This window comes from Salvia hispanica, chromosome 6 (genome assembly GCF_023119035.1).
Source record: "Salvia hispanica cultivar TCC Black 2014 chromosome 6, UniMelb_Shisp_WGS_1.0, whole genome shotgun sequence".
NCBI classification, from domain to species: domain Eukaryota; kingdom Viridiplantae; phylum Streptophyta; class Magnoliopsida; order Lamiales; family Lamiaceae; genus Salvia; species Salvia hispanica.
Window position 1 is genome coordinate 6,154,053 of NC_062970.1, and position 17,007 is coordinate 6,171,059.

The 17,007-nt window shown below is 34.9% G+C and overlaps 3 protein-coding genes and 1 pseudogene across 3 annotated transcripts; 3 read left to right on the forward strand and 1 right to left on the reverse strand.

Annotated features, from left to right (window-relative positions):
- Positions 1-5,320: 5,320 nt before the first annotated feature.
- LOC125193124 (probable disease resistance protein At4g27220) lies at positions 5,321-8,800 on the reverse strand. The gene is made up of 2 exons (XM_048090867.1): positions 8,749-8,800; positions 5,321-8,454 (listed from the first exon to the last, which is right to left on the reverse strand). Exon 2 carries the CDS (start codon positions 8,439-8,441, stop codon positions 5,346-5,348), a length of 3,096 nt encoding a protein of 1,031 aa, XP_047946824.1. The 5' UTR covers positions 8,442-8,454; positions 8,749-8,800; the 3' UTR covers positions 5,321-5,345.
- Positions 8,801-11,529: 2,729 nt separating this feature from the next.
- Positions 11,530-12,223, forward strand: LOC125196860 (annotated as a pseudogene).
- A 207-nt stretch (positions 12,224-12,430) lies between these two features.
- Positions 12,431-14,276, forward strand: LOC125196850 (vesicle-associated membrane protein 721-like). The gene is made up of 5 exons (XM_048095510.1): positions 12,431-12,705; positions 13,332-13,473; positions 13,551-13,671; positions 13,779-13,841; positions 13,934-14,276. The coding sequence occupies exons 1-5, from the start codon at positions 12,516-12,518 to the stop codon at positions 14,075-14,077; spliced, it is 660 nt and encodes a 219-aa protein (XP_047951467.1). The 5' UTR covers positions 12,431-12,515; the 3' UTR covers positions 14,078-14,276.
- Positions 14,277-14,877: 601 nt separating this feature from the next.
- Positions 14,878-16,166, forward strand: LOC125194560. The gene is made up of 2 exons (XM_048092818.1): positions 14,878-15,116; positions 15,233-16,166. Exons 1-2 carry the CDS (start codon positions 14,878-14,880, stop codon positions 16,164-16,166), a joined length of 1,173 nt encoding a protein of 390 aa, XP_047948775.1.
- The last annotated feature ends 841 nt before the right edge of the window (positions 16,167-17,007 follow it).

Genomic DNA, 17,007 nt, shown 5'->3' on the forward strand with positions numbered 1-17,007 from the left:
CCGCAAGTATGACATCTTTTGTGAGACAGAGGGAGTACTATGTTTTTAAAAAAATAAAAATATCAAATAAAAATTTAAATCCTATAATGGATGATATGATAATTAGAATTGCTACCTATTTTAATTCATCAATTTTACAATATTTGTGAATATTTTAAAAAATATTTCAATATAAAATAAAAAGAGAAATTTGTTGCGTTTCAATTCCTGTATGTGATGCGTCTAAACCAAATTTTATCAAACAAACTAAATTTTACAATAGTTATAAATATTTAAATGAAAACAATATTTTAACGAAGTATTAAATAAACATAGTGGAGTATTATTATAAAAAAGAAAATTTGCAGCATTTGCTGCGTTTCATTCCCTACTAGCTGCGTTTAAACCACAGCATATGATGTTGTGTTTTCCAACACTACAGAGGATCTCCTCCCATTTAAGTATTGTTTCTGCAACTATGATTGTTGAACAAATTATGTTATTATGAAAAATAAGTTGATTTGCAATTATAATTTTAAAATTCTCGTCTTTGTTTCACTATAAAAATATAAAGGAAAGTAATCTAATTCCTAAAATTAAGGGAATTATTGTCAAATTCAGGATTTTCCCCCTATCCTTTATACAATATTTAGAGTTTGCATTTGATTATATCCATATATATACACTCCCACCGGCCCTAATAAACTAAAAATAGTCTTATAATAACCTTATATTTTCTTATAATGACCTATATTATTTGGTTATGTGTTCAACATCTTATGTAGAGAGAACTCGCTTGGGTTTGGACTAATCTTATTGGTTTTGTCGAGATTTTTGGCTATGGGTCATTCAAATTATAAATTATCGATCCTAATCCAAAGACTTTTGGATTGGAGACTAATCCCAACCAATCAGACTAGAATATTTTATTTAGCCCTAATATAAACTTAAACATAAATTTTCTTTATTCTTCTGCACAGTTCATCATCATCACTGCTCATGTACCAATCTTCTTTAATTTTTGAAATAAAACATAATCAACTATCCTGGAATGCAAATTCTCGAAGTGTTTTGCATTTTCAAAGTGTTATTGAAAAGGTTTGTTTTCATTGTTTTCATCGGAGATGGGACCCATTGACTATATTTTTCGAAAATAAATCACTGGACCACACAAAAGTCGCTATATAATTAATTCTTACGATATCTAGCACTTTACTTGTTGGTAATAAGAGAAGATAAATACGGAGTAAATTTTTTTTAAAGTTACTTCAATTCAATTTGATGATTATGATTTGATAAATATCCTATTTGATTATCGACTTCAAATATCCTAAGTTCATATAAATGTTTAAAAGTATTACACTTACTAGCTTTAAAACGTAGAGTTTAAAATCTTGATTTTATACTGTGATTTGAGGCATTTTTATGGGTCATATATAGTATAATAAGTTATGGTATGAACTATTCTCATTCATTTACTATTCAACAAATATACTTCATAGATCTTGATTTAATGGGAAATTGTAATTAACTTTCACCCGAAACAAATTTTTTTTTTTTGCAAATTGTATTTAATAAAATTTGCCAACAGATTTTTGATATGGCATATGCTAGCTAGCTCAAACTTTCTATATAAATAGGACATGTATACATCATTTTAACACATAATAGGCAAAATGGTATCACTAACTCAATCCTTTTGCATTCTCTTTCTCCCCATTTCTGCCTTTGGTAAACTAACTAATCAATACGGCTATGAATGTCACTTAAGCTAGTCAACTTGGCCTAGAAAGTTTACGAAGTCTTTTAATTCCTACTATAAACATTGTGTTTTCTGAATATGTTTGCTTGATCTTGAGTTAGATATAAATTTTTCCTCCTATACTTTTTGATCTTCTCAATCTATTTGGGTTTGTCGATTTCGAACTGAATTGACATTCTTACCCAGTAGCATAACGATATTCTTGGTTATATAAAAATTAAAACATGGCTTTATAATTCAAAATTTGTAGATTTACAATTTTTTGATGTTTGGACATTAATTAAATGTCTTTGTATGTTTTTCTTATAGGCATGGAAGAGACATTTGGATTAACCAGATGTTCAAAAGTAATTGGGGAATGTCCTGGTCACTCATGCTGCAAGCTTGGTGGATCACACTGCGACTTTCCATGTTGCAAACTCTTGTGCCAGGATTCATATGCAAATCTCAATCCCAAGCCCTCTTGTTCAGTAGATTTGTGCATCTGCGATTATGATTGTTGAACGGATTGTATTGTTATAAAGAAATAATATGATTTTCAAGTAGTACTGAATTTCCATATATGGCTTGATTATAAAAAAATAAGAAAAATAATTTAATTTCAGAATTTGAAATTTCCGTCTTTTGTTAAATAAGAAAATAAGAGAAGTAAATCTAATTATTCCCAAAATTAGAGAAAATTATACTATAAAATTCCGGATTTTTTCCCTATCCCAATTGCTTATTGAAGTCATCTTCTACTTCTTCCATTACAATTCTGGTTTTCTTTCTGTGCGTCGTTCTAAACGGAAATTGTCCTCCAAGTATACGAAATCTATTATTAGCATTGTAGCAATTTCACTAAACCCTGATTCGATATTAGGCCAGAGATTTAGGGTTTATAAGATTTCACTAAATAATTTTTCATACAATTTAAAAAGAGAGAAACAACTATATATATATATAAATCGATCCCCCAACTGTGCATTAAAACCCGTATCCAATCAAAAGTGCATATTCATGTGGAAGGAGAAAGTATTTTTTTTTCTCTTTTATTTTATTTTTCATCTACTTTATTCTCTTTGCACTCTCTACTTTAATCTCGCTCATACTTTACTCTCTTCTATGTAATTCCTTATATATCAATTCTTTAAATTTCGTGTCCTAAAGAAATGTCCCGTTTATAGTGGGACGGAGAGAGTAACTTAAATAGAGTAATGAGAATACAATTTGTTTCCGAAATATTGTTTATTTTGCAGTAGTTTTTACATATTAAATAATATAAACTGAGTATAATTTTCAAAAAATGAATTAAATATACATCTTAAAAAACAATATTTTACTAATTTTATAATATTTGAAAAAGTGGAGTAATAAAAATTGAAAACTAAATAAAAGACTTAATTGACTCGGTTTCGGAGCAACTCTATGGGCTCGAGTTGATTCAAGTTAATCATATTGAGTTGCCAGTTATACAAGTTGTTATTTTTTCGGAATATAAATTTCATTCAAAACATCTGTCTTTTCATAGGTAAATTATTTCTGTGAATATTGTTGTCTTTCTTGTCAATAAATCTAGGAAAAATATAAAATTGGAACTCAATTCAAAACTGCTTAGTTGCGGGTATTTATTTTATATTTTAGACCCTTATTGAAGTTGTTCTTATCAAAATTAATCGAAATTGGGATTGAGTAGCTATTGCAAACAAAAAAAAACAATTTTTTATAAATTATTTCCAAAGTTACTTTCAATTTTCAGCTCATTACTGAATTAATGGAAAATTATAATTAATTTTTTTGGAATTGGAGTTGAGTAGCTATTGAAAAAAATAACATTTTTTTATAAATTATTTCCGAAGTTACTTTCAGTTTTCAGCTCATTATTGATTTAATGGAAAATTGCAATTAATTTTCACACGAAACAATTTTTTTGGCAAACCACATTTAATAAAAATTGCAATTAATAAGTTGTTGAGATTTTTGATATGGTATGTGCTAGATCAAACTATTTAGGGGTAACTGCTTTTAAAGTCATCAACTTTTCATGAATTCCGGTTTTTCCCACGAACTTTAAAAAGTTCGTGTAATATCACGAACTTTATTGTTGGTTGTCATTTTCCCATGTCAGGTTTTCCAGTCTGATTCAATCTGTTCGTTTCCTATTAAGACCATGCCCAAATTCTTTTATCTTACTATCGTTATCGTCGTCTAGCTTCGCATGGGTACCTTGTACGCCTCAATTGGAACTCGGATGAAAAAGTTATGGTCATTTGATGAAGGCTGCGACCTTTGTGCAACCTTGTACTATCATAATGGATTATAAAATTATAAAAAGGCCAGCTACTTAAAATAAAAATGGCCCAGAAATTATAATATTTTGCTTGTTAGGATATACACGGGTTTTAAAAGTTGTGTGTTTATGACTGTAAAACCGGATAATTGGTACTACCTCGTTTCCATGGTCATTGGTACAACAACAAAAATATACTACTAAAAAAGTATAAAATAGTACCATCCACAATATTATTATGATTGATTAAATCTATAAAAAAATGATAGTACTAGAACTTAGTAAAATGAATAAAGAAATCCTTGTACACTACATAAAAGCATGACCATAATTTCATTTTTATTTATTTTTTAATATATATAAACGATGGTGAGTGATTAAATGCAGATCTATATATGTACAAACTCTAAATCTGGACCGTTAGAAAATATCAACAGATGATTAAAATACATCAACAGAAAATGTCAACACAGTTTCAACACATTTTTGTTAGTTTTGTTTTAAGTTTTTCGTCCATGCTATAATAATCCTTTGTTTTTACAAATATAGAAATCACATAAGCTTCTGACTATCTACAATATTTCGAAGATACAATTTTACACATTTGTCGTCAACTTCGTCACTTTATTGTTTTCATGCAAAGAAAACACCTAAGCAACGAAATGACGAAAAGAAGCAAAAAAGACGAATATCATAAACTATCACATTTTTTTTCGCACATATGCATAAATCATTTATTTGGGAATACAGGGGAAAAATAAGACTGAGAAGAGTCAACGGGATATTGGAGTTTGTGTTTTATTATTTATTTATTTTTATTTTGCTATTCTTATTATTGTACAACGAAGGTTGTTCACATATTTATATGTAAAATTTGAATTTTTTATAGCAAATATAAAATAAACGCAAATGAAACTTTTTATGTGTAAACTTTGAATTTTTTATAGCAATATAACAATTATGAAATAATGGTTACCCCTGAATTTGAGTATTTTACAAGCTTTGAATTCGAGTCATTAATGTCTCAAGACGCATAAGAAAAGGGCATGTAATCGTGTTATTACATAACATGAATCCAGAAAACATGTGCGCCAAAAACTGTGCATTATACTCACTCCGTACCCAAAGAGTATGAATTTTGGGTTCGACACAGATTTTAATCCATTATTGGTAAAGTAAGAGAGGGATAGATGGAAAAGTTTTTTAAGTATTGTTTATGGAGAATGTGTTCCACCCCATTAGAGAAAAGAAAGTTTTTAAAATTGGAATGTTCATATTCTTTGGAGACGGACAAAAAAGGAAATAGTGCATACTAGACAAAGGGAGTACTAGAGATTAGTTTGTACTTTTCCAAAAGAACAGTAGGGAATATGATAACTCTTCATCAGATTTGGAAAACAGAGAGAGGTTGGGATCATCCGACTTCAATGATTCCCACAGTTCTGTGTTCACCGATATCTGACATCGTCGAGGCACAGCCGAATCCACAACAACAGGAAGTTTGTTCATCAGTCTTGGGCACTCTTCTATGAGGATAGCTTCAATGGAGTTGCAAATGATGGTTGTTCCCTTGCATAGGCTCCTCAGTGTTGGAAGCTCTTCCAACTTCAACATTATTAATTTGGGGAGGGTGAGGGAACCTGTTCCTTCATCTCCAAATATCTCTTCTATTTCTCCACACTTTCTCACAGAAATAGTTTTAAGGGTGGGAACTCCTGATAGTAGTATCCCCACCTTTCTCAGTTTTGGCAGCTCATCTAACTCTATGTATTTTAATTTAGGGAGGTTGAGGGAACTTGTTCCTTCATCTTCAAATATCTCTTCTATTTCTTCACACTCGCTCATAACAATAACTTCAAGGTTGGGAGCTCCTGATAATGGCATCCTCATATTGTTACACTTTTCAATTCTTAGCTTTGTCAGAGAGGAAAACACGGGTTGTGCAAGTGCAGCTGATATTCCTATTTCGCCCTTTTCGATCAACCCCTTCATAGCATCCAACTCAACCAGTTCAATTTTTTCAAGAGCAGATATTTGAGATGATAATCCTGACTCACTCCTCAAAATGTACTCTATTCCTCCACATCTTTCAATTCTCAAACTCTTCAATCCATCCACGAACCAAATGCTCAGACCCTCACATTTAAAGATTGTTAGATGCACAACTCCCTCTGCTAATACTCTCTCGTCTTCAAGGCCGCATTCGAACAAGAACAACTCTTTAGTATGACATGTTCCTCCTATTGTATTGAATTTATCTTTATTGTACGATCCCACTAATATTCTGTAGCAAGTGTCACGCACCCGACTTCCCCAACTTGTAATCAAAGACTTCAAATCTTTCACATTTTCCACTCTTCCAGTAAACTCCTCAAGCAGTTTCAGATTCGTAATTTCTTCAACTTTTACTTCTATATGGAATGGTAATTCTAAGTGCTGTAGATTACCAAGTTTAAGAAACAATCCTCTTGGAAGCATCTCTAATTCATCTGCATCCATTGCGAGGAATTTGAGATTGAATAATTCCCCAACGCCTTGAGGGACTTCCTTGATGGCTGTATTCGAGAGGTTTAGCTCCCTGAGTTCTGTCATCTCTCCCAAGTATGGCACATTTTTAAGCTTATCACACCACTCAAGGAGCAATACCTTGAGGCTCTTCATGGCACAAACTGAGTTTGGCAGCACCTTTATGCCAGTCCAGCACAAATCAAGAGTGCAGAGTCCTTGCATTTTAGAAAAGAATGAATCTGGAATAAACTCCAAACAAAAATTATCCCGTAAAAGCAATGTTGCGAGCTTAGGACAATCGGGAGACATTCCTTCTCCAATTCTCATTATGCCACTTTTCATAAAGGACACCTTCTCCAGATCCTCTGCCCATTCTGTTTCTTTGGGAATTTCCTTCAAAGACTTATCACCTGCTCTTACCATATATTTCCCCTCACATATCTTCAATGCCATACCTCTTACAAGATCATGCATCTTCACGCATTCAGTCGAACCACCAAATTCATCGAGAACAACACAACTTTCCAATAAGCACACATTCACTAATTTATCCAATATGGAATGTCCTTGCTCAATTTGCGCTCTCCTTGTCTTTCTTTCATCCACCAATCCACCTGAAATGAACTCTCTAACCAAAGCCTCTCTCTCTATTTCTTTATCTTCAGGATATAACACACAATGGAGGAAACAATGTTGCAATGTATTGAATTCATTACTCTCACTATGATTATACCTCTTCAACCGATCAAAACTATATTTCAATACTTTATAAACATCACTGTGTCCCATGCCATCATTCCCTGAGACACGTTCTTTTAGTTCTGCATAAGCATTTTTCCATGTATGAATGGCTCTCTCGCCCCTCATGCTTCCAGCCACTATAATAATTGCTAGGGGCAGACCACCACACAACTCTGCCACAGATCTGGCAATCTCTTCTACCGAAGAATCAAGTTCTATCTCATTTCTAAGCGTTTCATTGAATAATTCCCATGCCTCATGATGATGTAGATTTTTCACTTGAATCACTTTTTGGCAACAAACTTGACGACACACTTCTGAGGAGCGAGTAGTTATAATCAGCCTACAACACTCTGCAGAAACGGGACATCCAACCTTTAATAGATCAATATTTTCCCACACATCATCTAATATAAGCACTGAATTCTTCATCTGAGACAAAGTTGTATGGAGTCTCGCCGCCCTTATGTCTTCATTATCCTCACCCACAAAGTCCACACCTATTAAACGAGCTATTTTATCTTGTAAAGTCGTAACACTAAATTCTTGAGAGACTGTAACCCAAATCACACATCCCTGAGAGTGTTGGAGGAGTCGATTGTTAATGTGCTTTGCCAGTGTCGTTTTGCCCACACCACCCATACCATAAACACCAATGCTCAACACTTGTCCACTCTCCAAAAGTTTCAAAATCGTTTCCAAATTTTCATTAAAAGCTTCACCAACCATCCCATTTGTCAACAACTTATCTCCCTTACTTCCACAAACATCGAGGACAAGTTCACCAAAATTTCGACTTTGCTCAACAAGTGTGTCAACCTCATCAATTAGTTTAGCTGGTAACCCTCCATCCATCAATCTCATAATAAATCCTTCGGATTCCACTTGAGTCCCCAATTCAACAACTTGATCTTCAATGTACGTCACTTCTTCCAACCACTCCTCAACTTCACGTTTCCTTTTCTTTCGACCAGAAAGCTCAGAGTTCTTTATTTCCTCCTCAACATCAGATGCCTTAGCACACAATGACTTCAACTTTTTCTGCAGAGCTTTTAGATTGAGCTCAAAATCCTTTATACTTTTGATATTGTTGTATGCATTATCCGCCGTTTGTTCAACCAACTTTGATGAAATTGACTCCCATACCTTTGTCAAAATCGGCTCGAAAATCCGGCTTAACATTTTCACCACTTTGCTATTCCCGGATGAAACACATACCAAAAATAACAATTATTTGATGAGAAAAATAGCTACAATTTCACTTTTCTACCGATCATATATCCAGTCCAAAAATGAATTTGTAAGTAATGAACAAAGTATAAATCCAATATATGTTGAATAATCTACAAGCAAGATGAGTATTCATAATTTCCTTCATTTTACATGTAAGAAAAATTAAAACTTTCGTTTGCTGAAGCCTTGTGTAATATTTGCAAGATCTTGTAAACAAACGAATTAAAGAGATGCAAATTAGTATGAGAGTTGTTACCTGATAGATGTGAAAGGCTGAGCTGAGGTTGAACAGATTTGTAGATCTATAACCATATGAACTGCAAAAAGGAAGAGACACTCACTAAGTATATACTCCATCTGTATATTCCAAGATAAGTGAGTAAATACTTTTAGGCATGAGATTTAAGAAAATAAGATTTTGTTAATAAGTGGAAAGCAAATAAAGGAAGATAATTAATAAAGGAGAGAGAAAAAGTAAGAGAGAGAATACAAAAAAAGCAAATTGCTCACTTATCTTGGGTCGTCCAAAAAAGAAACGTAAGCCGTTTATTTTGAGATGAAAAAGGAAAAGGAAAAGTATTTGCCGGATCTTATAAAATTGTAAACAAACAAGTTAAAGCAGAGATGCAAATTAGTACTCCCTCTGTCTCATTAGAAATAAAACATAGATATGAAAGCCTGAACTGAGTTTGAACAAATTTGTAGATCTAGACAGAGAGAATCACAAGCAATAAATAAATGACCGTGCAAAAACAAAGAGAGACTCACTAAAGTACTCCCTCGTTCCATAGTAATGGAGGCAAAACTTTTCAGCACGAAGATTAAGAAAAATTGTGTGAGGTGAGAATAAAGTGGAAAATGAAAAGGTAGAGAGATGAAGAGAGAAAAAAGTAAGAGAAAGTAAAGTAGGTGTGGAAAAATGTGTTGACTTTTATTTAAAATGGAAATAACTCTATTACTATGGAACGGACGAAAATGGAGAAACGACTCTATTACTATGGAATGGAGGGAGTATATACTAGTGTGAGTTGGACTCACTTGCTTTTCCAAAAGAAAAGTTACTTATACAGCCATTTTGGGTAATATGATTCTGATAAATTGAAAATGATCAAAATAAAAATGCATGTTAATATATAAATGCAATTTAAATCGTGGCCTAAGATTAGGTGATGTAATGTTCAATCATTTAATAAAAAACATGGCAGGTTATTATTAATTAATTTTTGGTCATTTTATACCAGATTTGATGTCATTTTTAGATCATTTTTTATTAGTATAACCTAAAAATAAACTAGCAATGACCTAAAAATGTTCTTCGTATGATTTTGTTCTGCGTTTTGGACTTAAACCTAAACAATTGAGACAAACCGTCAAACCTGAAAAATAATCTTGAGATAATCTACATACAAATATGGAGTACAATGGTAGGCTGGTTATACAATAATAATATTTTTTTTTTATTATTATTATTATGGCTCTATACATCAACTTTATTTCACTCACATTTTACTAGAAAACTAATATACTCTCTCTGTCCCAAGGCAGTGAAGCATTTCTTTTGGCCACGAGATTTAAGAAATTTACGTGTTAAATGTTAAAGTGGAGAAAGTAAAGTAACAGGGATGAAGAGAGAGTATAGTAGGAGAGGAAATAAAGTTTTTTGTCCAAAAAAGGAGACTCAACTATATTGGGACTATCCAAAAAAGAATACGACTCAACTACCTTGGGACGGAGTTATAAAAGTAGGATCCATCTTTCACTGACATTTTCCACCCACTTTCTACTACATTTCTTAAAACTCGTGCCCTCAAACTTAGCTTTGTATTAATGGAACGGAGGGAGTAGAGTTGTCAAGTGGGCCAGCCAGGGCCAACGTATGAGGGGATGGGCTTTTATTAATTTTACTAGGCCCAATCCACTTGCAAGGTGGGCCTGGGTTTGGCTAGGCTTGACTTTGTTTAAATTTTTTATTTATGTATTCTAAGGAGACGCTGAATATATTATAAGAAAAAATAAAATGTATAACTTGTATTTATATCTTATTTACACTAAATCTAATCTTAAATTATGTGTGTAAGTTCATTTACTTACTTTGTATTAACATTATTTTTTATTTTTTTATTATATCTAAAAGTAAGTGCATAATAAAAGGAAGAACCAATACTGTTACTTTTGTTAGTAGATGATAGCATATGGATTGATGTTGTATTTTTAAAATTAGAATTATATGAACTGACTAACAAATTTAAAGAATTTAATATTATTCATCAAAATTTAAGTTTGAATACGTAATATTTTTAAAGATAACTTTCACAATCATCTTTCTTACATCTTTGATTAAAAAAATAACAATCATAATTTCTTCATAATTTCTTAATTGTCCCATAAATCATAATTTCTTAGGTTAGACATTAATGAAGAACATTTCTTCAAATGTTTTATTAATGACCTGCATTTTCGATGTGTGAAATGATAGACCGTGCATCAGCATTCCTTTATGGACTTCATCACATCCACTTGCTATTAAATACTCTAATGATCATGTTACAACTATAATACTCCCTCTGTCCCGCTTTAGCAGTCCCATTGACTTTTCTGCACTCGTTTTGTAAAAATAATAATAAATAGTTAAAGTGGGAAATAATAAAGTAAAAAAGAGAATAATGTAGATAAGAGTCTTCTCTACATTATTCTCTTTTTTACTTTATTATTTCTCCACTTTAACTATTTATTATCATTTTTATAAAACGAGTGCAGAAAAGTCAATGGGACTGCTAAAGCGGGACGGAGGGAGTACTATTAATGTTATGAAAGTAGAAGATTAACAAACCGACATATGTGGACACAATCATTAAATTCATATGGTAAAGAAGACTCCACAAAGAGGTGCTAACCATTGATCTATGACTTGATCCTCTTTGTTTTCTACTAATTGCTAAAATATAACCTCCGAAAAAGTCGTTGCAATGAAGCTTCTTTTTTACACTATAAATACCAAGTGTGTTTCCCACATTTTCCATCACATTTCAATCACACACAATCGAATACACTCTCATTGCATTTCCATATATTTAGCTCAACAATAAAATTAGAACAATGGTTGCCATCACCTATGATATCGAAATCCCATCGTCAGTCTCAGCTGCAAAGATGTTTAAGGCCATGGTGCTCGATGCTGACACTCTCATCCCCAAGATCATGCCTCAGGCCATCAAGAACGTCGAGATATTGGAAGGAGATGGCGGCGTTGGGACTGTTAAGATCATCCATTTTGGGGAAGGGAGTCAGTATAAGAGCGCTAAGCACCGTGTGGAGGCCATCGATAAAGAGAACTTGACACACACCCTACAGCATCATTGATGGTGATGCTCTGGCTGGAGTCCTTGAATCCATCACTTATCACATCAAAATCGTCCCAACCGAAGATGGAGGAAGCATCTGCAAGAACAGGAGCATTTACAACACCAAAGTCGACATCAAGATTAATGAGGAGAAGATCAAAGAGGGGAAAGAGAAGGCCATGGCTATGTTCAAAGCCATTGAGGCTTATGTTCAAGCCAATCCAGACTGTTAGAAGTTGAAACGCCTTGGTGAGTGAGTGAGTGAATAAGATGTGGTGTAGCTGAATAAGCTGTTTCTCTTGTAATTGTGGTGATTTATTTTCTGAGTGTGTGGAATGATCGTTTTATAATAAGAAGTTTGTTAATTTTGAATTATTAATATTTAAGATACAATTATTAATTAGACTCAATTACAAACGTTTGTGTGTTGAATATTAATAGGAACGTTGGTAGGTGCAGTTGATTATTGGAGTAAATATTTGCTTATTATAATGTGCAAATTAAAACGGAAATCTCTCTCCCTCCAAAATTCAATTCTCAACAATTGTGGAAAATCTCTCCCCCAAATTTCTCATCTCAATTCATTCCCACCTCACCTTTCTCTGGTTTGTATCTCCTCTCCATTTCCCCATTTTCTCATCATCTATGCTCCTTCGCGTTTCAATCTTCACCATAATCAATCATGGGTCAGCAAGAATTGATCTACAGTTTCGTCGCCAGAGGCACCACAATTTTGGTCGAGTACACTGAATTCAAAGGGAATTTCACCACCATTGCTTCCCAGTGTTTGCAGAAGCTTCCCGCTTCCAGTAACAAATTCACTTACAACTGCGATGGCCATACCTTCAATTATCACGTCGAAAATGGATTCAGTACGTTTTCGACATTCTCTCACCATATCGTTCAATTCATGTTTTATTCTCTGTTTTTGATTATTTTTTGTGTAATGCCCAAATTGGAGCTACAGAATTACAAGGAGATGTGATTTGTGAAGTGCGATTCATGACATTCTTCATATTGTATGAAAATTTGAATGCTGGTTGCGTTGTTGATTCAATAAGGATATATGAGGTGCTAAATCTATAAACGGATAATCAAACACTTGTCTAGTACTATTATACTCACACAGATCGATTATATGGTGTACTAGTTCATGAGGTATAGCATCTTCTGTTAAGTCGCTAATCCTTTTGCGTTGCTGGAGTAGTATATTTAAATGGAAGATTGCTGAGAAAAGAATTAAGGTTTGCTGTTACTTTGAGCAGAAAGTTATGCCACTATTCACCCTCATTCTCAGTTTCAATTCCTTAGAAAGAGGCACTTTTTATAAGCAGATTAACATATAAAAATGGAAAAGGCTATATCTAGAGTTCAAGCTCTATGAATGTGTAGAATTTTCTTGTTATTTGTCTTTAATATGTACGCATTTGTTTTTTCAGTTACTGGATCTTCTTGGTTTATGGACTGTATAATTGTCTTTTACATGCTGCATTTGTAGCCTATTGTGTTGTTGCTGTGGAATCTACTGGTAGACAGCTTCCCATTGCGTTTCTGGAGCGTGTTAAGGAAGATTTCAACAAAAGATATGGAGGGGGCAAAGCTACAACTGCAGGCGAACATAGCCTCAACAAGGAGTTTGGGTATAAGATGTTTCTTTATTTTTACAATACTTTCTACTATCTTTCATGACATTGTCAAACTCATTATGGTATTCCAGCCCCAAACTGAAAGAGCATATGCAGTATTGTGTCGATCACCCTGACGAAGTGAACAACCTCGCTAAGGTCCAGTCTCAAGTTTCTGAAGTAAAAGGTGTTATGATTGAAAATATTGAAAAGGTAAAGATGTTAACTGTGTTGTCTCGCTGGATAGAGCTTTGTGTTCTTATGGCTCATCATTCATCTTGATCATACCTGTTGATACAAGTCTGTTAATTACTTATTAGGTTCTCGACCGAGGGGAGAAGATTGAATTGCTTGTTGACAAAACTGAGGATCTAAGGTCACAGGTCAGTTTGACAGATCTTGGCTGCAGTTAGTAATATGCATAGGATTATTTCATTAATATTTTCCTTAAACATATTTGTATCTGGGGTTTCAGGCCCAGGATTTTAAAGCAAAAGGAACACAGCTGAAGAGGAATATGTGGTTTGAGAATATGAAGATCAAGCTGATTGTGATTGGCCTCTTGATACTTATAGCTCTCCTCATCTGGGTTTCTATCTGCCATGGTTTCAAATGTTGATGCAAGTATACATGCTCTGCATTTTTAAACCAGTTCTTTTCTCTTGGTCTGCAACTTGAGATTTGCTCTGATTCAGAGATGAAATATAGGTGATTAGTAGCAGATTAGATTTTTTTGCTGATGGTTCTTGTTTCTAGACGGTTTATTGCTGTATTTTTGTTCTTCTTTCAATTACATTTCGTCCCTCTCTTGCTCTCTTTGTCCCATGTATGAATCTTGCCAGCAGTCTCATACTTTAACAATAATAAGAATTATCACTTTAACCATAATAATAATGGTGATGCATGCATGACACAACCCCTGAAACACTGCTATAAATAAAATCTATATGCTTAATTTGTGGGAAATGTGTAATATCATAAATTATTACTAATATTTTTGGGTGCAAAGTGGAGTATAAGACGAACAAAGATGATAGAAAAACTATTTTTTTGGGTGCAAAGTATAAGTATTTCTATATGAAATAAAGTAGGGAAGTGTACGGCCTGAGAGCGTCCACTATACAGGAGCCGCGGCCGGGCCACGGGAGAGCCGCGAGCCGCGGCTCCCTATAGTGAGAGGGGTGGGCAGCCGCGGCGGAGGGTGGACGTGGGCGCGCCACGTTCGTGGCCTGGCCGCGGCGCTTGGGCGCGAGCCGCGGCCCTCCTATAGTGCCGGCCACGAGCCGCGGCTCCCCTTTTCCGAATTTTTTTTTTTTTTTTTTTTTAATTTCTTCTACAAATATACCCATTTTTCCCCAATTTTTTACACCATTCCAATCTCCACTCTTTTCATTTTATCACCAATTATACTTTTGAAAAATGAGTTCCGGCGATGAGTTCCAACAATTGGTGGATAGGGAGTTCGATGAACTCGTTCAAGAGGTGCAACGGGAAGCAGAAGAGGAGGAGGCGGCGGCGTTCGTTCGCCCGTTCTATCATCGGCGGACCATCTGGCGTGACCATGTCGGGGCACACCATCGGTTGGTAGAAGACTACTTTGGCGATAACCCCCGTTACCCAGCAGAGATTTTCCGTCGCCGCTTCAGAATGTCGCAACGGTTATTCATCCATATAGCGAATACATTGGCGCAGCGGTACATGTGCTTCACATTGCGCAATGATGCTACCGGCCGACCCGGGTTGTCGACATATCGAAGTGTACCGCTGCAATTAGGCAGCTTGCCTATGCCGGACCCGCTGATATGTTCGACGAATACCTACGGTTGGGTGAAACAACTGCTCTGACGGCGCTGAGGCGGTTTTGTAATTGTATCCAGACCATCTTCGGTCCGGAGTATCTACGGAAGCCAAATGCTGATGAGTGCCAGAGATTGATAGATATGCACGGGCGAGTGCATAATTTTCCGGGGATGATGAGCAGCATCGATTGCATGCACTGGGAGTGGAGGAACTGCCCAGTGGCTTGGAAGGGGCAGTTCACATCTGGATTCAAAGGAAGACACCCAACAATGATACTAGAAGCTGTTGCTGACTACCGACTGCGAATCTGGCATGCCTATTTTGGTGTCGCAGGGTCGAACAACGACATCAACGTACTAGATTCGTCCTATCTCTTCAATGATGAGTGTCGGGGTGAGGGTCCGACGGTCAGATTCATGGCCAATGGGACGCAGTACAACATGGCATACTACTTAGCCGATGGGATATACCCTCGTTGGCCCGTGTTTGTCAAGACGATCCGGCAGCCGGTTGGGCCGAAACAATCCTATTTTGCGGCCAAACAAGAGAGTGCTAGGAAGGACGTTGAGCGTGCTTTTGGTGTCCTCCAATCGCGATGGGGCATTCTTCGGTGCCCGGTTCGACAATGGCACGAAAATGATGTCGCCTCCATCATGTATGCATGTATCATATTGCACAATATGATAATAGAGGACGAAGGATATTCTGCAGAGAACTGGGCACCGGAAGAGGGTGCAAGTACGAGTCACGGTGTTGCAACCGCCCCACTGCAGATGGGTGTACCGCGTAGTGATGCATACTTGATCCAACGGTTCGCCGATATGCGGAGGGAAACATCACATACGACACTGCAGGCTGATATGGTAGAAGAGGTTTGGAATCGTAGGGGAGGAGGGCGTAGAGCGTGATATGCGTTGGGAAAGTAGTTTATTAGAAGTCGAAAATTTTCGTTGTATAATTTTACCCCTTTGTATAATACAACGAAGATTTTGTTTTAATTTTAGTTCGTATGCATTTTTTCAATTATTATTGTAGTAGAATTAAAAAATAAACAAAATGGAAAAAATTAAATTTTTGATAGCTTGGCCATGTCCACTATAGTGGAAAACATGAGCATTGGTGGCCTGGCCATACTTTGTAGCTTGGCCCGGCCATGTATAGTGGACAACCTGAGGCCCATTATTTGATTGGGCTCATTATCATTTGAGCCACAGTTACTTACCGTTGGAGGAGATCAGATCAGATCAATGTGAATTAGAAAATCAGATTAGATTATTGAGTCAATTATTTAAAAAAATACAAATCCCAATGTCTTGTTGTTTATTCAACGATAACGCTCAAATGAGATATAGGATCCCAAATTCTGTTCTCCAATCAAAACACGCTCTCAAATATCTAAGTAATGAAGACCTGATTAAAACTACTTTATCCAGGTAAATAATTTGGAACAAACTAAGACTACTTTTAGGATTGATTTAATATATCGGCTGAAAAATATGAACTATTTAAAAAATATGAATTTTTAATTTTAAAATAATTAAAAATATATATGAGATTTACACTTTATTTTATTTATAATTTATATCGTCACACTAATACTATGTATACTATATTATAAGGCCGGGGAAAAATACCGAAAAAATGATATATCGTTCGTATCGTATTGAAAAATATCGAAAAATTATCGAATTTTCAATATATCGTAATTTTCGATACGATACGATACTGTATCGTAAGTTTTCGATACGA